This window comes from Panthera onca, chromosome A2 (assembly GCF_046562875.1).
Source record: "Panthera onca isolate mPanOnc1 chromosome A2, mPanOnc1 haplotype 2, whole genome shotgun sequence".
NCBI classification, from domain to species: Eukaryota; Metazoa; Chordata; class Mammalia; order Carnivora; family Felidae; genus Panthera; species Panthera onca.
The window spans coordinates 8,393,856-8,416,104 of NC_138340.1; the positions used below are offsets into that span (position 1 = coordinate 8,393,856).

A 22,249-nucleotide genomic window follows, 5' to 3' on the forward strand; every position below is an offset into this window, starting at 1 on the left:
GACTAAACTACTCAGGCACCCCAATAAACACTTTTTAATTTGTTGAATGCGTTTGATCAATCTCAAGGATCCTGAAATGGTTGTCTGTGCGAACCCTGTCTAGTTTCATTGTTGCTTTTAGGGCGTGCATTTGCCAGGATCTTCCCTCCCCATCGGTTTGGAAGTCCACATTTTTTTCGTTTGTTGTAATGACTTTGCCTTTATTTCAATAGATGTGAATTTATTTTAGTGCTTGCAGAAAGTCACCTCACCACACTCTCGATTTCAGGATATTCAGGATGAGGCCAGTTTAAAAATGAGTCCTCTGAGGAGAGCAAAAAGTACAAGTGGAACTTTGGTATGACAAAATGTCATATGATCCATGAATTGGTATAATATAACTTGTTGGTGAAAGACACCAAGATGCAAAATAATACTGAATTACTGGGCACAAGTGTATACATCTCGTGCAGAGTCTAGAGTTGGGGCCTCACAGTGTTGGAAAACCCATCCACCTGTGTTGTTCCTCTAGCAACAACCAGACATACGTCCAAGGTCACCTCGTGGCCCAAGATGGCTGCTGGTACTCCATCTATCCATTCCACCTTCCAGCCACCAGTAAGGAAGCAAGGGGAAAGAGAAGGCCCCACCCCGCCCCTTAGAGACCCAGTTTGGAAACTGACATATCACTCTCTTATGCCCTTTGGCCACAACATAGTCATGTGGCCACACAAAGCCACACAGTAAGCTGAGAAATGCAGCCTTGCTTCTGGTACCTACGTGCCCAGCTAAAGTTAAGGACACACAGTTTGCTCACTGCCTGCTGGATGGTGGTTATGCCCAGGTTTCAGATGAGAAAACAGGCACAGAGAAGGGAAGTACGTATTTGCCCCGAGGCTGCACTGCCAGCCCTGGAAGCAGTGTTGTCAGGCCATACCCCCCTGCCTCCCAGGTCTGATGGTTGTGGGTTTGAATCCTGGCCCTGCCACTCCCAGGCTGTGTGGCCTTGGGCAGCATTCAGCACTTTCTGAGCCCACTGGGAGATAAGAAACCAAAAGGTACTTGGGAGGGTTCTACTTCCTTCTTCAGGCATTCCTCCATTTTCTATGGTGACAACAAAAAGGAAGATAGTTTTTTAAGTGAAAAAAGTGGGGGCGCCTGGGTGGCTCAGTGGTTAAGCATCCGACTTCAGTTTAGGTCATGATCTCATAGTTCACGAGTTCGAGCCCCACGTTTGGCTCAGCACTGACCGCTCAGAGCCTGGAGCCTGCTTCGGATTCTGTGTCTCCCTCTCTCTCTGCCCCTCCCCGACTTGTGCTGTTACTCTCTGTCTCTCAAAAATAAACATTAAAAAAAAGTTTTTGTTTTCTTGTTTTTTTGTGTTGTTTTTTTTTTAATAGAGAAGAAGAGTATAGACCTGGAGCAGTGTGGCTCTTGATCTCAGGGTCATGAGTTCCAGCACCATATTGGGCATAGTGTTCACTTTTACAAATAATAAAATTTAAAAAAAAAAAAAAAAAAAAGGTGGGATGTAGACTCCCATAGGTGACAGAAGGCCACAAACATCTCCCACCCCACGTGCCCTTCTAGAACCTTGCAACTCCCCCATTCGATTTCATTGGATACGGAGTCTAATTCTCCTCCCCCGGAATTTGGCTTGGGACCTGCTGGTCACCCACAGAGTGCAACGCAAGTGACACAGGGCACCACAGCTCCGCCCTGTTTGCTGGAAGGCTCCCTCCAAGGTGCCAGCTGCCCGGAGGCTGAGGAAGCCAAAACAAGCTGATGCCGAGAGACCCCCCTAAGATCTGCACAATGAGGGGCGCCTGGGTGGCTCAATCGGTTGAGCATCCGACTTCGGCTCAGGTCGGGATCTCGCGGTTCGTGAGTTCAGATTCTGTGTCTTCCTCTCTCTGCCCCCTCTCTGCTCACGCTCTGTCTCTCAAAAAGGAATCAACGTTAAAATTTTTTTTTGTTTTAAATAAAAGATCTGCACAACGAGAAGGAAGAGGTGCCTGGCCAACCCCCGAGTTCTCAGGCTCCAGCCCCTAGCTCTGTACGCCTGCCCAGCTGAGCCCTTCCCCCACTCCTGGCACATGGAAACCCTGAGAGAGAATAAAAAGGATTGGGTTTTTTTAGGCACTGAGCTGTGGGGTGATTTCTTAGGCAGCAGCAATAACTGGAACATCCTGAAACAAGTTTTCAGAGGACACGGGTCTAATTAACCCGGACAGATCTTTAGAGCATTCCTCTGAACCGAGTTACTGCCATGTGAATGTTTAGAGAAAGTTCTCTCAGGATGCACCCCAAGCACACGATGTCCGGAACAGCTGTTAACTCCCGGGACCGGGGACAAGAGAATGGAGTTGGGAGCTTCTCCAAGCTGATGAGGTTCTGGACACCTGTCCATTATAAGAACCATTTCTTTCTTTTCTTTTTTTAATGTTTATTTTTGAGAGAGAGAGAGAGACAGAGCGCATGCAGGGGAGAGGCGGGGGGGGGGGGGGGGGCGGTTACACAGAATCCGAAGCAGGCCCTAGGCTCTGAGCTGTCAGCCCCGAGCCCGACACGGGGTTCGAACCCACGGGTCAAGATCATGACCTGAGCCGAAGTCGGATGCTTAACCGACCGAGCCACCCCAGCGCCCCAAGAACCATGTCTTAATTCCTCACCAATGTTTAACTCAACAGAAGATTTCTAGGTTATGTCATGGTCTCGAAGATTTCTACTGCAACCAGGCCATTCATTTTTGGGGGGAACGTTAATATTTATGAAGTGGCCAAGGCCCACATGATCATGTTCCTCCCACACCTGACTGCCCCCCTTCTCAAGTGGCCCCAGTGGCCCCCATTAGACCATCTCAGCTGTCATCCCTTTCCCTGAGGCTCCACCACCCGGTCAGTGTCCCAGCTCGGGCCATTCTCCTAAGTAACTTCAATCTACTCACCTTGCCCTATGTCCACCCCCGGCCCCCACCTCGAGCTGCAGCCACCATCACGGGTGTGATCAGCTCCTCCCTGATTCCCTGGCTTCCACTCTCTCCCTGCCAGGCTGTCCTTCCCACATGGCCAGAGGCATCTAAACTCTCAACTCCTAGGTGCATGTGAGCCCCAGATCCTCTGAGCTGGCAACTCTCCAGCCATAAGCACTTTAAACCTCAGCCACCCTGAAATTTTACACCACACGCTCACTGGTGTTTGCCCAAGCGCTTTCTTCCCATAATGGCCCACCTGGCAAATCTCCTTCCTCTGAGCCTCATCTCAAATGTTGCTTTCCTGCCCCTTCTTGCCTTCCTTGATATCCTGGGAGAGGAAGCAAATAGACCCTCCTGAAGAGAATCCTAAAAATCGTTTCTTTCCCAGAGGGCCCGGGTAGCTCAGTCAGTTAAGCATGACTCTTGGTTTCGGCTCAGGTCATGATCCCACGGTTCGTGGGTTTGACTGTTTGTGGGTTCGAGCCCCATGTCTGGCTCTGCACTGGCAGTGCAGCCTCTGTGCTTGAGATTCTCTCTCTCTCCCCCTCGCTGTCTCTGCCCCTTCCCGGCTTATGCGCACGCACTCTCCCTCTCTCTCTCAGAATAAATTTGAAAAACGTTGGTAAAAAATAAAGATAAAAAACAGTGATGAAATACTTTATTTATTTATTTATTTTCATTATTTGGCCTAGCCAATTGGCAACGGTTTGTTAAATGCTAACACACAGCGTTGGCAAGGCGGTGGGCAGGCAGGCTGACATCAGTGCGGCGATACCTGGATACGGCTTTCCGAAAAGCAAGTAGACAAGATGACTCAAAATATTTATACTCCGTTCTCAGGAATTTCCCTTAAGGAAATCATTAGGGATACAGTCCGTAGAGAACAGGTATCCTTTCCATGGGTTTGGTGGGAATAAAAGTGCTCAACAAGGCAACATCAACACCCATTAGGGTTTATCCAGAAGATACTGAATAGCCATTAAACATTATGGGCAGGAGAAAGGGCTTATATATGATACAAGGAGGGGGAAATGGGCTATAAATGGTATTGTCCAATAAAATTTGAGTTAGGGGCGCCCGGGTGGCTCGGTCAGTTAAGCGTCCGACCCTTGATTTCAGCTCAGGTCACGATCTCCGGGTCCATGAGATGGAGCCCCGCATCGGGCTCTGTGCTGACAGTGCAGAGCCTGCTTGGAATTCTGTCTCTCCCTCTTTTTCTGCCCCTCCCTCACTCTGTCTCTCAAAATAAATGAATTTGAGGGATAGAGAGAGACAGAGTGTGAGTGGGGGAGGGGCAGGGAGCGAGGGAGACACAGAACCCAAAGCAGGCTCCAGGCTCTGAGCTGTCAGCACAGAGCCTGATGTGAGGCTTGAACTCCCTGACTGTGAGATCATGACCTGAGCTGAAGTCAGATGCTTAATCGACTAAGCCACCCAGGTGCCCCTAAGCATTTTTTTTTAAAAAGAATTTGAGTTAAGTCTATCGTCTTATTAATTGTATTGTACTAATGTTAATGTCCATAGTCAATAAAGTACTATGGTTATGTAAGAATATGTAAGATTATCTACCATTGGGAAAGGCTGGGGGAAAGGTCCATGGGACCTCTCTGTACCGTTTTGCAACTTCTGTGAATCTATCATTATTTGAGAATAAGAGTCTAAAAAATTGTCTCATGATGAAACCTGGTTATATGTTGCTGTAACAAACATTCTCATCGTCTAATTGGGATCTATCAACAAAGGGTGACTTCTTTTCTTTACATACTACAGGGTCGTATAATGGTAGTTACCCAGGGACCCAGAAACCTGGAGGCTCTGACTTGACAGTTGCCTCCATAGTCACCAAGGCAGGAAAATGAAACTTAGAGCATCTCCCTGAAGGTGACACTTCTGCCTAATGTCTTTGGCTGAATCAAGTCATATGGCCACCTATAGCTTCACTCAGGGACAAAAGGAGCAATCGTTTTGGGTCCTAGAAGAACAAGTTTAGTGAGTACCACAATGTACATAGGAAACCATCTCGGGGCGCCTGGGTGGCTTAGTCGGTTAAGCGTCCGACTTCAGCTCAGGTCATGATCTCACAGTCCCTGAGGTCGAGCCCCACGTTGGGCTCTGTGCTGACAGCTCGGCCCCTGGAGCCTGTTTCAGATTCTGTGTCTCCCTCTCTCTCTGCTCCTTCCCCATTCATGCTATATATCTGTCTCTCAAAAATAAATAAATGTTAAAAAATTTTTTTTAGAAAAACAAAAGAATCTCGGGGGCCTGGGTGGCTCATTTGATTGAGTGTCCAACTCTTGGTTTTGGCTCAAGTCATAATCTCACAGTTCTGAGTTTGAGTCCTGCATCGGGCTCTACTCTGATAAGGCAGAGCCTGCTTGGGATTCTCTCTCCCTCTTTTGCTCTGCCCCTCCCCCACTTGTGCTATCTCTCTCAGGATAAACTTTACAAAAATAAGTAAATACAAAATAAAAAATAATCCCATTTCATAAAGACATACATTACACATATATAAAATAGATTACAGGAATAAATAATACACACGGTGATGATCTTGAGTTGTTTGCGGACGTCTCTTCTTGGTAATTTCTATGTTTTTCTGTTTTCTACTTTCTAAAGTTTTTACATTTAAGCATGTGCTGTAATCCAAGATCATAATGGAAATAAATAAAATTTAGATCAACCTCAGAGAAATAGTCTAAGTAGGAGACAATGAGGATGAGAATTTGAGGAAGTAACTCGGTGGTGGTTTTTCTAGCCCCAGGCATTTGTTATTCAGTCTGAGTCTCATTGACATTTTATCCAGTGGGATTCTTGTTTACAAATGACATAAACCAGCCTGGGTGGTTTTTTTTTTTTTTTTTTTTTTTTTTTTTAACAGCTATGGACATTGGTGAACAGGTTTTTATTTTATTTTATTTTTTTTTTTTAACATTTATTTATTTTTGAGACAGAGAGAGAGCATGAACAGGGGAGGGTCAGAGAAAGAGGGAGACACAGAATCTGAAACAGGCTCCAGGCTCTGAGCTGTCAGCACAGATCCCGACGTGGGGCTCGAACCCATGGACCACGAGATCATGACCTGAGCCGAAGTCGGACGCCCAACCGACTGAGCCACCCAGGCGCCCCCAGCCTGGGTGGTTTTTGAATCAAAAGGACCATGGGGGCTGGATTCCTAGCCTGGCTCTGGAGTCAAAGTCTTGGGTGTGAGAATAGGATTGGCCGATTCCAGGTCACATGCTCGTGTTCCTGTGCAAGCGATGCTGGGAAAGCTCATAGCTATCCTTTAGAATTTCTTTCTTTTTTTAATTAAATTTTTTTTAATGTTTATTTATTTTTGAGACAGAGAGAGACAGAACATGAACGGGGGAGGGTCAGAGAGAGGGGGAGACACAGAATCTGAAGCAGGCTCCAGGCTCCGAGCTGTCAGCACAGAACCCGACGCGGGGCTCGAACTCACAAACCACGAGATCATGACCTGAGCCGAAGTCAGTTGCTTAACCGACTGAGCCACCCAGGTGCCCCAGAGCATGCGACTCTTGATCTCAGGCTCGTGAGGTTGAGCCCCACATTGGGTGTAAATAAACTTTAAAAATAAAAATAAAAAGGTGATCCTGAAGCTGACCTCTGTTGGCTTTCTTCTCAACCGTTCTCAGTATGTGGCTTTCACCTTCATGCAGGTGAGACAGCGGCTAACACCTCCAGGCACTGCCGTAACATCCAGACAGGAGGAGAAGAAGGCGGAAAAGTCAACAGCCAAAGAAAGCATTTCTCCTTTCAAGGATTGTGTTTTTACAGGAGCAGGCATTTCCACCTGCTTCACTGATTACAACTGGGGCTCAGGGCTACCAGCAACAGCAAGGGAGTCTGGATCAGTATAGCCTGGGTACATCACAGCCTGAAATGGGATCGGGATTTTATAGAAATAAACAAAGGAAAGGGATGTAAAATGGTGCAGCTGCTGCAGAAAACCATATGGAGTTTCTTCAAACAATTAAAAATAGAATAACCGGGTGCCTGGCTGGCTCAGTCAGAAGAGCGTGTGACTCTTGATCTTGGGGTTGTGAGTTCGAGCCCCGCATTGGATGTAGAGATTACTTAAATAAATAGAAGTTTAAAAAAAAATGAGGGGCGCCTGGCTGGCTCAGTCGGTTAAGCCTCCGACTTCGGCTCCGGTCATGATCTCACCATTTGTGGGTTCGAGCCCCCGCAACGGGCTCTCTGCTGTCAGGGCCTGCTTGGAGTCCTCTGTCTCCCGCTCTCTCTGCCCCTCCCCCCTCTCAAAAATAAACATTAACAAAAAAGAAGAAGGGAAAGAAAAGGCACTGTAGTTGCAGGCAGCTAGAAGTATCCATTTTCCCTGCAAACAGGTGTGATGTACCCCCTCACCTCTCCCCCACCTCTGTGACGCAAGACCATGAGTTGCAGTCAGTTCAGCCAAGGAGCACAGAGCTCCGATTCCAGGCCGTCAGGCCCCTGACTGTTGTAACATGCAGAATGGGAAGGGCAGGCACAGGTCTGCGGGGCCCCTGGAGGGCTTCTCCCGGGGGCTTTTTCTCCCTGGATTCCCATGGGTTCCTGGCAGCCAGGGTAGGGGCGGCCTGAAAGACAGGGCTGGGAGGCCGAGTTGCCCTTGACTTAGACCCCGAGGCCAAGGCTCACCCTGGCTGACGCAAGAAGCTGTAGGAGCCAAGGTCTCATCCGTGGCTTAGAGGAGATTTTCATAATGTGGGTGGTTGTTTTTTTCTCATTTATTTATTTTCCTCCCTCCTTTCCTTTCCTCTTTCCTTTCTATTTTTATTTTAATTTTTCTTCTCCTTTCTAATTTTTCATCACGGCAAAATACACATAACATAAAATTCCCCACCTGAACCATTTTTTTAAAGGTTATTTATTTATTTTGAGAGAGAGAGAGAGAGAGAGAGAGAGAGACCGTGAGCAGGGGAGAGGCAGAGAAAGAGGGAGAATCTGAAGCAGGCTCTGTGATGCCAGCGCAGAGCCTACGCGGGGCTCGAACTCACGAAACCGTGCCGTCATGATCTGAAATCAAGAGTCGCACACTGACTGAGCCACCCAGCGCCCTCTCCCCCCCCATCTTAACCATCTTAAGTGCACGGTTTGGTGGCCGGTGTTATATAATCATGACCGTATCCACCTTCAAAACATTCCCAAACTGAAATGCTGTCCTCATTAAACACTGCCTCCTGGTAACCACCATTTTCTTTCTATCTCTATAAATCTGGCCCCTCCAGGGACCTCCTCTAGATGGAACTGTACAGTATTTGTCTTTCCGTGACTGCTCTGTTTCACCTTTTCCTGAATCGCCTAAGTGGTGCTACATCGATATGACGCATCCTGGTAAGACGTCGAGCATCACAGGACACGGTGAAAGACACTTTCCCACCTGCCTCCTCAGATCGGGACCTAGGGGTATGTGCCTCCCAAGGACGTTGGGACCCCGGTGGCGTCTCAGACTAAATGTAAACAGAATCTGACTGTCATCCCCTCGGTGGCCGGACCGTGGTCCAGCCTGATCTGATCATTGCTCATCGCTGCGCTTGAGTCTCCTAGTTCCCGCTCTGTCCCCCCCACAGCAGCCAACAGGCGCCTGGGAGCACCCAAGTCCTGCCCCTCCTCTGCTCAGAACCCTCCGTGGCTCCGACTTTTGGGGTAAATGCCAGCGTCCTCCCCACTGCCCACAAGGCCTTGCACAACCTGTCCCCATCACCTCTTCTCACTCACTCTAACCCAGCCACACTGGCCTCCCTTCTGGAATGTTCTAACCTCGGTCCTACCTCAAGTACCTTCTACCTGCTAATCCCTCTGCCCACATCGCCCTTCCTTTGGCCAGGTCCTTTTTGTTATTCAGGCCTTCGCTTAAAAGCCCCCATCCTCAGAGAAGCCTCTTTCCTTTTCCCATCTAAGCTCAGCCCATTGGTGTGAGGGACACTGCTAATATTATCTATCTTGCTCTAGGTGGTGGTTACACAGATGAGTACCTATGAAATAAGTCTCTGAAGGGGTGGGGGAAGGCACCTGGGTGACTCAGTCAGTTGAGGGCTCGACTCCCGGTTCGGCTCAGGCCATGATCTCACAGTTTGTGAGTTCGAGTCCCGCATCAGGCTCCGCTCCAACAGCAAGGATTCTCTCTCTAGCCCCCCTCGGTGTTCTCTCTCTCTAAAAAATAAAATGAGGGGCTCCTGGGTGACTCAGTCGGTCAAGCGTCCGACTTCGGCTCAGGTCATGATCGCACGGTTTGTGGGTTCAAGCCCCGCATTGGGCTCCGTGCCGACAGTTCGGAGCCTGGAGCCTGCTTTGGATTCTGTGTCTCCCCCTCTCTCTGCCCATCCCCTGCTCATACTCTGCCTCTCTCTGTCTCTCAAAAATAAATAAATGTTAAAAATTTTTTTTTTTTTTTTATTTTATTTATTTATTTATTTATTTTTTAACGTTTATTTATTTTTGAGACAGAGAGAGACAGAGCATGAACAGGGGAGGGGCAGAGAGAGAGGGAGACAGAATCCGAAACAGGCTCCAGGCTCTGAGCTGTCAGCACAGAGCCCAATGCGGGGCTCGAACTCACAGACTGTGAGATCATGACCTGAGCTGAAGTCGGACGCTTAACCGACCGAGCCACCCAGGTGCCCCCCCAAAAAAAAATTTTTTTAAATAAATGAACTTAAAAAAAAAAAAACTAAAGCCATGTACAACTCTAAAAAAAAAAAATCTATGGAGCTGTACACATAAGGTTTGTGGACCACATTGCATGTATATTTTATCTCCATGCAAAAAAGTCATAGGGGTGCCTGGGTGGCTCAGTTGGTTAGGCAGCTGACTTCAGCTCAGGTCATGATCTCACGGTCTGCGGGTTCGAGTCCCGCAATGGGCTCTGCGCTGGCAGCTCAGAGCCTGGAGCCTGCTTCGGATTCTGTCTCCCTCTCTCTCTGCCCCTCCCCTGCTTGCTCTCTGTCTCTTTCTCAAATTAAAAAAAAAATAATAATTAATTTAAAAAAAAGAGTCATAAAAATAGACACTTCCCACACTAGCCACTCTTGTTTCATATTATCCTCTCGTGTTTTGAATCTGGTTATCCCAAACCATCTCACTGATTTGTTTCATGCTATCTCCTGCCCTGGAACTTCAGCTCCAGGAGGGGTGAAGTCTTGTCTCCCTGGGGTCCTCAGCACCATAGAACGTTCCTGGGACACAGTAGACACTCAGGAAATTTTTGTTGAATGAGGAATAAAGACAAGGAAACAGAGACCCAGAAAGTGATTTGTCCAAGGTCCTAGAATTTGGCCCGGCCAGATTTCCCATACCTCTGAAGCTTTTCCAGCGTCTTCCAGATATTTCAAATTTCAGAAAACTCCCCATGTGCAGGCAGGCTGTAAGCAATGCATTTCACATGGGTGTATTTCATGAAACGTGACAAGGTGCAGACTCTGAATGACCAAACCTTGCATTTCAGGATTCGTGTGGATGACGAACTGGTGTGAGTTAAATATAAAATATAACCTAAGAGGCATAATCCCCACTCATTCCCGCTCTCCCTGCCCCCACCTCACCTCTTGCCCAGGCCTCTCTCCCACCCTGTCCCATGACCAAATTAATGAATCATCTGCCCAAATTACCACGTTAAGCATGCATCTCTCAGCTCCGTGGCCTCAAATGCTTGTCACTGCCCTGGAAATAGTTTCCTTCATTTGAAGGGCATGCCAAGGCCTCTCGGGTGTCCATCCTCATCTTCTTTCAGCCTTCCAGGGTTCCACACGTGTGCCCCGCCCTTCAGCCCACCTCTCCCTGTCCCCACCTCAGTGCCTCTCCTGCCATGCACAGTTGGGCAGTTTGAGGTTCAAAGAACAATTGAGCGGAACGTACAGAGATTTCCCACATACCTCTGCCCCCCTACAGTCACGGCCTCCCCACCATCAACATCCCCACCAGAGTGGTGCATTCGTTACAATGGAGGAACCCGCGCTGACACGTCATTGTCACCCAGCGTCCATAGTTGACATTACGGTTCACTTTCCATGTTGTACGATCTCCGAATCTGGACAAAGGTATGACATGTAGCCACCGTTACGGTAGAACATGGAATCATTCCACGGCCCTAAAAAAACCTCTGGCCTCCGCCCATTCACCTTGCACCCCCCAACCCCCCCACCCCCAGATCCCTGGCAACCACTCATCGCTTTACATGCCCATAGATCTGCCCTTTCCAGAATGTGACACACACAGTTGCAAGTGTGGAATAGCTTGTTAATACGCATTTATGGTTCCTGCAGGTCTTTTCATGGCTTGAAAGCTCATTTCTTCTTAGTATGGATATTCCATTGGCTGGATGTGTCATGGTTTATTTATTCATTTACCTGCTGAAGGATATCTTGGTTGCTCCCAGGTTTGGGCTGTTATGAATAAAGCTGCTATAAACATCCGCATGCAGGGTTTTTAAAAAAAAATTTTTAACGTTTATTTATTATTGAGACAGAGAGAGAGCTTGAGCGGGGAAGAGCAGAGAGAGAGAGAGAGAGAGAGAGAGAGAGAGAGACAGAATCCAAAGCAGGCCCCGGGCTCCGAGCTGTCAGCACAGAGCCCAACACGGGGCTCGAACTCGTGAACCCCGAGATCATAACCTGAGCTGAAGTTGGCCCCTCAACCGACTGAGCCACCCAGACGCCCCACCGACTGAAGTTCTCATGTCATTTGGGTACATAGCAAAGAGTGATTTCTGGATCATAGTAAGAGTGTGTTTACTTTCGTAAGGAATTGCCAAACTCTCTTCCGTGCCTCACCACCAGTGACACACCACGGTTCCAATTTCTCCACATCCTCACCAATGCTTGTGCTTTTCTGGTTTTGGATTTTGACATTTTTTTAAAAAGGTTTATTCATTTTTGAGAAGGAGAGGGCAAGCAGGGGAGGGGTGGTGGGGCGAGGGGGGGACACAGGATCTGAAGCAGGCTCTGCGCTGATAGCAGAGAGCCTGACACAGGGCTCGAACTCATGAACCGTGACATCAGGACCTGAGCCAAAGTGGGATGCCTCACTGACTGAGCCACCCAGGTGCTCCCTTTTGTTCGATTGTTAATCGGGTCGTTTCATTGTTGAGTTGTAGGGGGTCTTTGCGTATTTTGGATGCTAAACCCTTATCAGATGCAGGATGTGCAAAATATTTGCTCCCCTTCCATAGGTTGTCTTTTCATTCTCTTGTGCGTGTCCTCCGATGCGCGGTAGTTTTTGATTTTTCTGAGATCTTTTCTAAAGATTTTTCTTTTACTGCCCGTGCTTTTGGTGTCGCGTGCAAGAGATCATTGCCAAGTCTACTGGCATGAAAGTTTACTTCTATTTTTTCTTCTAAGAGTTTCATAGCTTTAGCTCTTCCTTTTACACCTTTGCTCCAGTCTGAGTTCATTTTTGTATGTGGTGAAAGTAAGAAGTGTCCAACTTTATCACTGTGCACATGGCTATCCAGTTTTCCCAACACCATTTGTTCAAAACACTGCCCTTACCTTATTGAATGGTCTTGGCACCCTTACGAAAAATCATTTGACCGGACCTGCGTGGTTTATTTTGGGCTCTGTATCCTAGTCCATTGGTCTATGTCCGTCTTTATGCCAACACCACACCGGTTTTGTTGTTGTTTTTTGTCTTAAGTTTCTTTCTTTATTTTGAGATAGTACGAGCAGGGGAGGGGCAAAGACAAAGGGAGAGAGAATCCCAAACAGGCTCCGCACTGTCAGCTCGGAGCCTGATGCGGGGCTCAAACTCATGAACCGTGAGATCGTGACCTGAGCCGGGATCAGGAGTCAGACTTTTAACCAGCTTGAGCCACCCAGGCGCCCCAATACCACACTATTTTGATTACCGTGGCCTGAAGGGAAAGGAAGGGAACAAGAGAAGAAGGAAAAATGATGTAGTTGTAACAGAAAAAAAAGCAAATCCATATATGGTGCTTATTTTGTGCCAAGCGTGGTTCTAATCAATCACTTTATACATCTATGTATTACTAATTTACTTAATTGTCAAAACAACCCTATGAGCTAGTCCTGAATGGAGGCTCCTGTAAGTGGAAGCAGAGAAATTAAACAGCATGACTCCATTCTTAAGGCAATATATGACCATGGCCATGTGTGTGGCAGGGACAGAGTGGCCTTGTGATTTCCACGGGGAAGGTCAAAGAGAGACCTTGTCCAGGCCTAGGCACCCCCGAAATGTTCTTTACAGAGCTTTTATGGCCCTTTTCCACGCCTGCCCTTACATCTATGTAGAATTAGCTTTGAAGACATTAAGCCAAGTCCCTTCCCAGGAGAGAGCTCCTTCCTGGTAAATTTTTTCAGCCCTGATGGGGAGAAAGGGCCTCCAACCACCAGGTGAATAAGAGAAAGCTGGGCTCAAAACCAGAAACTGGGCTTGTTAGGTGTTGTAACTGTTTTGAAGGGAAAGAAAACTTAGTTTTATTTATTTGACAAAAAAAAAAAAGTAGCATGTGGTCTTAGGAACGGAATTTGATGATGACATTCATAAATGTGCCAAAAACTCCCAGAACCTGCCCATCCTTACAAATTTTCCCAGGTGATTGTTAATTATCTCAATTGACACTCCCCCCCCGCCCCCGCCCCCCCATGGAACCTGCCATGTAAGGGAAGCAAGCATGATTTCCTCTCCTTTCCTCGTTGGAAAAGCTAATTTATTCACCCAGGGTCTGATTCCCAAGCTGGAGCTCCAGACTGCTCTTTCTTACTCTGGATTAATCGCGCGTTTCCTTCTGAGGTTTCAATCGTTCCCTTTCTGCCTCCTCTCTTGGGTTTCCCCATAAGCCTGCTGAGAGGTTAGTTCACCCTCCCAGGATCAATGTGTAAAACCCCAGAGAATTCTGCTCATTCCTGGAGGACCCTTCCAAGACTGCCAGACCCTTAATGGGGTTCAGGCAAGATTCTCACATGTGCCTTTTTGGCAAGGGGCTGCTGGCATCTCACCCAAAAGAGACTCGATTCTTAAAAGCAGCTCTCCATCAGCCCTCTGTGATTAAGGCAATCAGGTTCAACTCTGCAAGCTGTTTTGTTTTGATTTTGCTTCGGGGAGAGGAAGCAGCCTGGTTGTTCGAGTCCTTCTCCTAAAAGAATAAATCAATATTTATGTCCAGACCCCGACTGGATCAATGATTTTAGAGATGTTTTTGCTCATATTGATCCAAACGCTGGATTCACTGGATCAGTTGGGGGCTGTACTTTTGTGAAGATTTTATTTAAATTCCTCACTGATGAGTATTTTGAAGAAAACTCCGTTAACATCTCTATACGATTCCTAGAAAGGCAAAGGCAAGTAGGGAAAGGCGACGGTAAAGTTTCCGATACGTCCCGTTTTCCCTTTGGAGGCACAGGGGGCGATGGTCATTAGCCTATTAGACGATTCGGGAGCGCGGTTTGGAAAAGACTGGAATCCGACTCAGGGCTTCACGGGTTAACAGCCCTTGTAACATCGGCCGTTCGAAACTCCTCCTCTCGAAACTCCTCCTCCCGCAGTGAGGTGAAGATATTCGAAAATCACCCCACTGCAAACTCCTCCCCCTGCGAGGAAACTCACATTGAAATGCTGCAAATGACTGGGGCCCCGCAGGCAGTCGCCGCCGGGCCGCGCCAAACCCGGGTTTCCTGTGCGGACTTTGCGGACCCAGACTCGGGCCGGTGTTTTACGGGCGGAGGCTTGGGAGCATGAGGGCCGCGGGCTGGGGGCTGAACTGGGCCGCCGCCCTGTTCCTCGCAGCGGTGGGGACGGCAGGTAAGGCTGGCTCCAGGCGCCCGCGTGCGGTGCGATGACCCCCCAGAACTTGGGGAGCCCCTTGGTAATTTGCGGGAAGGATGCGAAAAATGCCCCCATCCTTTACGACTTGTGGGAAAATGGCACGAAGTCCTTCCCAAACGGCTGGAGGGAGCGCTGAGGGTTGCGAGGGTTTGGGGATGTGGGGGAGTCAGGAGAAGCGGGGTGAGGTTTTCCCCACAAGTCTCCGCCAGAAGGGGGGACCCCCCTTATCTTCCCTCAGACCGGGACACGGGGCTCTCCAGCCCTAGGGAGGCAGGGACCCCCCGCTCCCCCCGAGCTGTTGTAGGGAGAGGACTAGCAGAAGCCCTGGGGTCCCTGCGGGCGCCCCTTTGCGCCCGCCCGCGGACAAGTACCCAGGCGCCCCAGGCAGCTTCCTATTGCGCTAGGGAGGCTCCGGACCGCGGAGCCGGACGCTGCGATGCCTCGCGGGCGCTACACGCGCGCTTCTGCCGGTGGCCACCGCCTCCAGCCCCGCCTCCGGCTTCGAGGGCCAGTCCCCAAGCTCCCATTGGGCGCGATTGGAACAGGCGAGCCTCGAGCCACTCCCCTCGGCCAATGGGAGTCGGCGGATGCGGCGGGGCGGGGCGGGGCTGGGACGAGGGCTGGGCGGGGCTCGAGGTGCGGCTTGGGACGCGCGAAGCACCTGGTTCCGTGAGGCAGCCGAAGGAGTTCCCTCGCGTCCGTCCAGCGCTCCTGTCACAAAGGCGACGCGTCCCGGGCCCCCGGAGTCGCCTCCGTGAGCATGGGCAAGGCGCCTACCGCGCTCCTGGGCCGCCTTCGCGCAGCCCAAGGTTTCCTTCGAGATCTGCCCCGAGCCTATTTCGTCCCCGTGGCCGCCGTCGCTGCCCCTGCCCGAGTTCACATCCGTGTCCCCAGGCCACCCCTCAGGGCCTACCTCCTTCCCTGGTTGAACCGTTGCCTCAGAAATGCCCGCCCCTCTTCGGTCGGAAGCGGAGACCTTCTACCCGGGCGGGGATCGGGAGGCGCCGACATCGGATGGATCCCTCAGGGTGGCCCTGTTTGTTTCGAAGCTCTGAAGGGGGGGTTCGACGACTTTTTTCCTCTTCGGGGGTTTCAGGGGCGTTGAGATTTAGTGAAGAGACTGGTTGGTGCCTGCTCCTGAGTTACCCGGTGGCTTTAAATGAACTGCCGGAGGCATCTGACCTCGCCCTGGATATTAGATAAGTGATCTTTTTCCTACTTAGAACCGGAGCAGCCCCTAAAAGAATCGGGGCTGCCTAGTAACGGGATTGCCGGAAACTTTTCCACGGATGGGGCGGTGGCTTTGCGTGGGGCGCTTTGAACTCTTGGAATTCCTGCCCGTGACGCATCAGTTTTGGCTGAGAGGCGAGGAAGGGAGTTGATGCCATACAGCTGAGGATTATTGAGATAATTCTGCCACCCAGTTGTGTGAAGAGGAGGGAGTGTGGCTTGTCAAGAGGCACTTGGTTTGGCCTGTGTTTCAAACGCTGATGGGCTTCATCCCTAGGAGGAAATGATGGCAGTGATGTCTTGAGCAAGATGGGTTGCTGACTTTAGTTTTCTCTCTCACCGAGTGGCTGAGGATCTGATGTAATCTGTGTTCGCCAGGAGGCTCTGAGACCCGAGGGGTTCCCCAGACTCCTGGGAGCCAGCAGCTCCTCTGCTCTGGTGTTAACCTGATGATGTATATTTGTGGCAGCCCTGTTTTGCGCCAGCTCGCTCCTTAGCGGTCTTTAAAGCATTTTGGGGAGGTGGCAGGGGATGGAATTTCTTGTCCCGTTTCCTTGGAAATGGAAGTCCTTGGAATCCAAGCTGCATGCGTTCACTTAGCCGGGTCAAAATCCGTTATCTGCGGAGTATCAAGTATGCCCAGGGCACACCCCAATTCAGAAAAAATAGAGCATCCTGCGAAGAGTTGTCTCTGCCTTGGCAACATGCCCCCCGGGGGGATTCAGTGGTCATTGCTGGTCATACTTTTCTTCTTGGACAACACCGGCAAAAAGGGAGATTTTTTTGAGACTGCAAAGCTTCAAGGGGAACTACCTGGCTCATTGTGTCTTTCCAGGATATTTCTGCTCTTATCTGTAGGGTTCCTTCCCCGGTAAGATCCAATTCTAGATAGCTTTGTTGCTCAGTGCTTTGATGGCCCTCACATCCCGTGTTAAGTACATTAATAGAGTCCACACTTTACCCGGCTGTCAAGCAAGTGACATTTGTTGCTAAGACACTGTGGAACTTAGCAGCAGTGAACAACCACAGAAACAGGCTACCCCACCCTGAAGGAGCTGACTGCAAAATCTTCCATCGAGATCACCCCTGAGGAAAATGCCTTGAGATCACCTAGTTTGGAAAAGAGCCCTTGGTAAATTGATTTCTTGTTCATTTTCAGCTGAGTCCGTTAGCTCTGGCCATTTTTTTTTCCACGGAAATGGTTCTGTCTGTAGTTTTGATGGCCCTCAACAACAGCTATCTTCAGTAGCATGGGAAAGAAAACATCGAAAGCATTTTACCACCTCATTTGTGTGCTGGTGAAAAAGCAGAAATGTGTATTCTCCTTTTCTGTTTCGATAACCTTGTTCCTGGCTTGTCACTCGTGACAGGAGAGATTTAAAGGCTATTTAGAGATTTGAGCGTGGGGGCCGGGGGCCGGCAGGGGTACGGGTGGGTGTGCTTCTTGTGCAACCCTAGCAGAGAGCAGTTCAGGGGTGGGGTGCTCCAGGTTGCTTTTACTGAAATTAGATGAAACTGACCAGGAAAACCAAGCCTTGATTGGGCAACAGGGAGGAAGCAAGAAAACCCTGTGGTTTCTTTGGGTGATGGTGCTTTAAATTGGACTGGCTCTGGAGCGCCTGTGTGGCTCAGTCGGTTAAGCGGCTGACTTCGGCTCGGGTCAAGAGCTCGCGGTCCGTGGGTTTGAGCCCCGTGTCGGGCTCTTGTGCTGGCAGCTCGGGACCTGGAGCCTGCTTTGGATTCTGGGTCTCCCTGTCTCTCTGCCCCTCCTCTCTTGCTCTCTCTCTCTCTCTCTCAAAAAAAAAAAAAAAAAATCAACATTTAAATTGGACTGGTTCTGACCCTTTGCCAGGATGGTGTTTTCTGCTGTGGGGACACCCATCTGATGGGGTGTCCCTCGGTGCTCCCTGTTACTGATCCCCGTCCCCACCAGCAATGCTATTACTACTATTTCCAGTCTTTCCTGTAGCACGTTCTGGTGGTAAAATAGAGCTTTGTGCAAAGGTTGGCAGGCCAGAGCCGTGGATTAGTGGTAATGGAAGTTGTGAGCCCCTAGGGGAGGAGGGGATGACAGAAGCTTCTCCTCCACCATCCTCACTGCGAGTGCCCCTGGCCTGAACTTCCTTTTTAATTTTTTCTGAGTCCTGGAATTCCAATCACTCTTTTACCCACCCTGTGTGCCAGCAGCGAGCAGTGAGTCATATCCCTTTGTGGGTACAACTACGATTCAGCTATGAGTCAGTGCAGTGTGGGGCGTACTGTAGAGGCAGGTCTGAGAGACTCCTCCTGTTCAGGTCACTCTTTGGACAATTCGATTCTCAGGATGTGTAACCACAGCAGATCCCAAAGCTCAAGGCATTCTCTTCTCTCTTACTTTCTGTCTTCTACTCGTTCTCCATGACACCTGGGGGCTCTGCAGCATGGCCACCTCAAGCGTGGCCTTCTTGTAATTCAGTTACCAGGTTCTTTGATTTTTTTTTTTTTTTTTTCTAAGAGCTTCTTAGATTTCTCTATTGGTATCCCCTCTATTCTCCTTTCAACCCCGCCCTCAATTTTCTCCTAGTGTCATCTGACTGGTTTCCTAACCTCTGGCAGAAGCACTGGACTTGAACTTTGAAGACCCAGAGTTTGTTGGCTTTTTTACTTATTTATTTATTATTAAAAAATTTGTTTCTAAATTTTTGAGAGAGAGTGGGAACAGGGAAGGGGCAGAGAGAGAGGGAGACACAGAATACAAAGCAGGCTCCAGGCTCTGAGCTGTCAGCACAGAATCTGACGTGGGGCTCGAACCCATGAACCGTGAGATCATATTCTGAGCCAAAGTCAGACTCTTAACTGACTGAGCCTCCCAGGTGCCCCCCAAATTTTATTTATTTATTTGTTTTTAAATTTATTTATTTTGAGGGGGCAGGGAGAGAAAGAGAGAGTGAGTGAGTATGAGTGGGGGAGAGGGAGAGAAAGAATCCCAAGCAGGCTCCACACTGTCAGCACGGAGCCCGACGCAGGGCTCGAACCCACGAGCCGTGAGATCATGACCTGAGCCAAAATCAAGAGCTGGATGCTTAACTGACTGAGCCAGCCAGGTGCCCCGGAAGGTGGTTTTTTAAAACTGGGTCCCAAAGTCCCTAGCCCCCAGAGCCCTCAGGCCAGGTTCAAGATTGGGTTCAAACCTAGCTGAAATATTCGAGGGGGCCTGGAGGTCTCTGGGCTTATCTACTCCCATTGGAATGACCAAAGATAACAAAAGGCACTTGGGAAGGTTAGAGAATTAGCGTAACTAGCATGAAAGTCAGGCGTGTGCAGCGACTGGCATTGCAATTATTTCACTTAATTATTTTTTCTTACCTCTTAAAAAATCTCAAAAATAAAGCATTCCTTGAAGAAAAATGACGCTGAAGTGAATTGGCCACTATTCCCTATGCAGAAGCACAGATAAGATTCTGTTTCTCAAAAAAAAAAAAAAAAAGGACCATACTGAACTATTACAAACTATTCTGAACCTTGTTTTTCTCCCCCCCAGTTAACAAAATACGGGCACCTGGTGGCTCAGTATGTTAAGTGTCCAACTTCAGCTCGGTTCATGATATCGCAGTTCATGAGATCGATCCCTTCGTCACACTCTCTGCTGTCAGCATACAGCCTGCTTCAGATCCTCTGTTTCCCTCTCTCTCTGTCCCTCCCCCACTTGCACATGTTCTCTCTCTTTTTTTCTCTTCTAGGGGCACCGGGCTGGTTCAGTCGATGGAGCCTGTGCGGTCTTGGGATTGTGGGTTCCAGCCCCACCATGTTGGGTGTAGAAATGGCTTAAAAATGAAATCTTACAGGGGTACCTGGGTTGTTCAGTCAGTTGAGTGTCTGACTCTTCCATCTCAGCTCAGGTCTTGATCTCAGGGTTATGAGTTCAAGCCCCACATTGGGCTCTGTGCTGACAGCTCAGAGCCTGGATCCTGCCTTGGATTCTGTGTCTCCCTCTTTCTCTGCACCCTCCCCCCCTTACACTCTCTTCTCTCTTCTCTCTCTCTCTCTCTCTCTCTCAAAAGTAAATAAGCACTAAAAAAAAAAAAAAAGATAAAACAGATGTTCCAATCAGATATGATGGAAAGTCAGGCAAAATAAATACAAATAAGTTATCAAGAACACTATTTGAATTGTGGTTTCATGTGCCCAACTGTTAATGATTAACCCAGCCTTGGGGTGCCTGGCTGGCTCAGTCCGTGGAGCACGCAACTCTTCATCTCGGGGTTGTGGGTTCAAGCCCCATGTTGGGTGTAGAGATTAGTTAAAAATCTTTAAACAACCAAAAAACTGTACAACATGACTTGAGATTTTAAATCTAAGTAGGAAACCATCATGAATAAGATTTATTTATTTAAAACATTTTTAAATGTTTATTTAAAGAGACAAAGTGTGAGTTGGGGAGGGGCAGAAAGAGAGGGAAGCACAGAATCCAGAGCAGGCTCCAGGCTCTGAGCCGTCAGTAGGGGCTCAAAGCTATAAACTGCGAGATCATGACCTGAGCTGAAGTTGGACGCTTAACTGACTGAGCCTCCCAGGTGCCCCTATGTATGTATGTATGTATGTATGTATGTAGCTAGCTAGCTAACTAGCTGGCTAGCTAGCTTGAGAGGGGGATTGAGGGGCAATGGGAGAGAGAGAAAAAAATCCCAAGCAGGCTCCACACTCACTGTGTAGCCCTGTCCCACAAACCTGGGATCATAACCCGAGCTGAAATCAGGAGTCAGATGCTCAGCCGACTAAGCCAGCCAGGCACCCCAATTATTATTATTTTTTAAGTAGGCTTCACCCCTAGCATGGGAGCCTGACTCAGGGCTTCAAACTCACAACCCTGAGAGCAAGACCTGAGCTGAGGGACCCTTGGGTGGCTCCACTGGTTAAGCATCTGACTCTTGGTTTTGGCCCAAGTCATGATCTCACAGTTTGTGTTTGAGTCCCACTGTGGGCTCTGAGCTAACAGCTCGGAGCCTGCTTGAGATTCTTTCTCTCTCTCCCTCCCTCTCTCTCTCTCTCTCTCTCTCTCTCTCTCTCTCTCTCTGTCCCTCCCCTGCTTGTGTGTGGGCGCACAAGTGCTCTCTCTCTCTCAAAATAGAGACAGAGAAAGAAAGAAAAAGAAAGAAAAGAAAAAAGACAAAGACCTGAGCTGAGATTGAGTCTTGATAGTTTGAAAACCTCTTAGTGACATCAATTTGGATCCTTACTCTCAAAGGAATGTGAAGATTTAAAGTTACAAATAGACCAAGGAAACTGGTAGTTATCACACCTCTATCTATATTGAAGTAGATTAAAAGACATTCTAGGGGCACCTGGGTGGCTCAGCTGGTTGGCTCAGGTCATGATCTCCTGGTTCATGAATCAAGCCTGGCATCGGGTTCTGTGCTGACAGTGCGGAGCCTGCTTGGGATTCTCTGTCTGCTCCCCCCACCCCAAAAAATAAATAAACTTTAATGATTTCTCAGAATTTTGTCTCTTTTTATTTCCTCCCTACCTACTAGAGAAGGCCCCTCATTTTTCCTTCAGCTTGATGATTTAATAGTGTCAATTTTCTTCATTACTGTTTCCAGCACAGGTTTGTAATATGCTTTATTCGTGTGCAGGGAAGGATTTTTTCCCCTACCTTAATGGACCCATACCATTATGTCAAGTTTTACACATTGTTGGCAGGCCGCTCTTCTAGATCTATTCTTTGCAGCTTCCACTATACTTTTGGTTTATGAAATTTGTTGTGTGTGTTCTGTTTCCTGGGAAGGATCGGATTCATTCCTCAGCTGGCAGGAAATAGACACGCACAGGTGACGTCGTCAGTTTCTGGTTCTGGCACTGAATGGTGTTTTCTCTTCCCTTCTCTCTCAGTGGGGGACAAATGTGGGAGAAACGAGTTCCAGTGCCAAGATGGAAAGTGCATCTCCTACAAGTGGGTTTGTGACGGGAGCGCCGAGTGCCTGGATGCCTCAGATGAGTCCCAGGAGACCTGCAGTGAGTCCCCTTTGCGAGTAACACGCTTCCTGCCCTTTTTGATGACAGTGGGTGACAGATGAGGTGGAAATCAGTCCGCAGATTGATGTGTTCAACCATGAATTGGGACTTGGGAGAAGAGTTATTTGTGGAACTTAACTTTAACAACTTAAAAAAAAAAAAAAAAAAAAGTGAAATTTACATAAGATAAAATTAACCATTTTAAAGTGACTAGTTCAGTTGTATTGATACAGTCACAATGCTGTACAGCCACCACCTCTGTCTCCTTCCAAACCT

At 48.6% G+C, this 22,249-nt stretch overlaps 1 protein-coding gene and 1 long non-coding RNA gene across 6 annotated transcripts in view; one reads left to right on the forward strand and one right to left on the reverse strand.

Annotated features, from left to right (window-relative positions):
* The first annotated feature begins 7,449 nt into the window (after positions 1–7,449).
* Positions 7,450–22,249, forward strand: part of LDLR (low density lipoprotein receptor) — a 37,690-nt gene continuing 22,890 nt past the window's right edge. Inside the window, exons 1-3 of one of the 5 annotated variants that reach the window (XM_078443383.2) lie at positions 7,450–7,466; positions 8,203–8,380; positions 21,851–21,973. In XM_078443383.2, coding sequence (XP_078299509.2) covers positions 8,296–8,380; positions 21,851–21,973 — 208 coding nt within the window. In that variant the 5' untranslated portion in view covers positions 7,450–7,466; positions 8,203–8,295. Of the gene's footprint in view, positions 7,467–8,202; positions 8,381–14,519; positions 14,729–15,310; positions 15,522–15,979; positions 17,115–21,850; positions 21,974–22,249 lie in introns of those variants that run through there. The other 4 variants (XM_081791688.1, XM_078443384.2, XM_078443386.2 and 1 more) reach the window with 4 other exon arrangements.
* On the reverse strand, positions 14,099–15,310 carry LOC132678213 (uncharacterized). Its single transcript, XR_009609522.3, has 2 exons — positions 15,124–15,310; positions 14,099–14,517 (listed from the first exon to the last, which is right to left on the reverse strand). It is a non-coding gene; the product is annotated as an uncharacterized LOC132678213 (long non-coding RNA).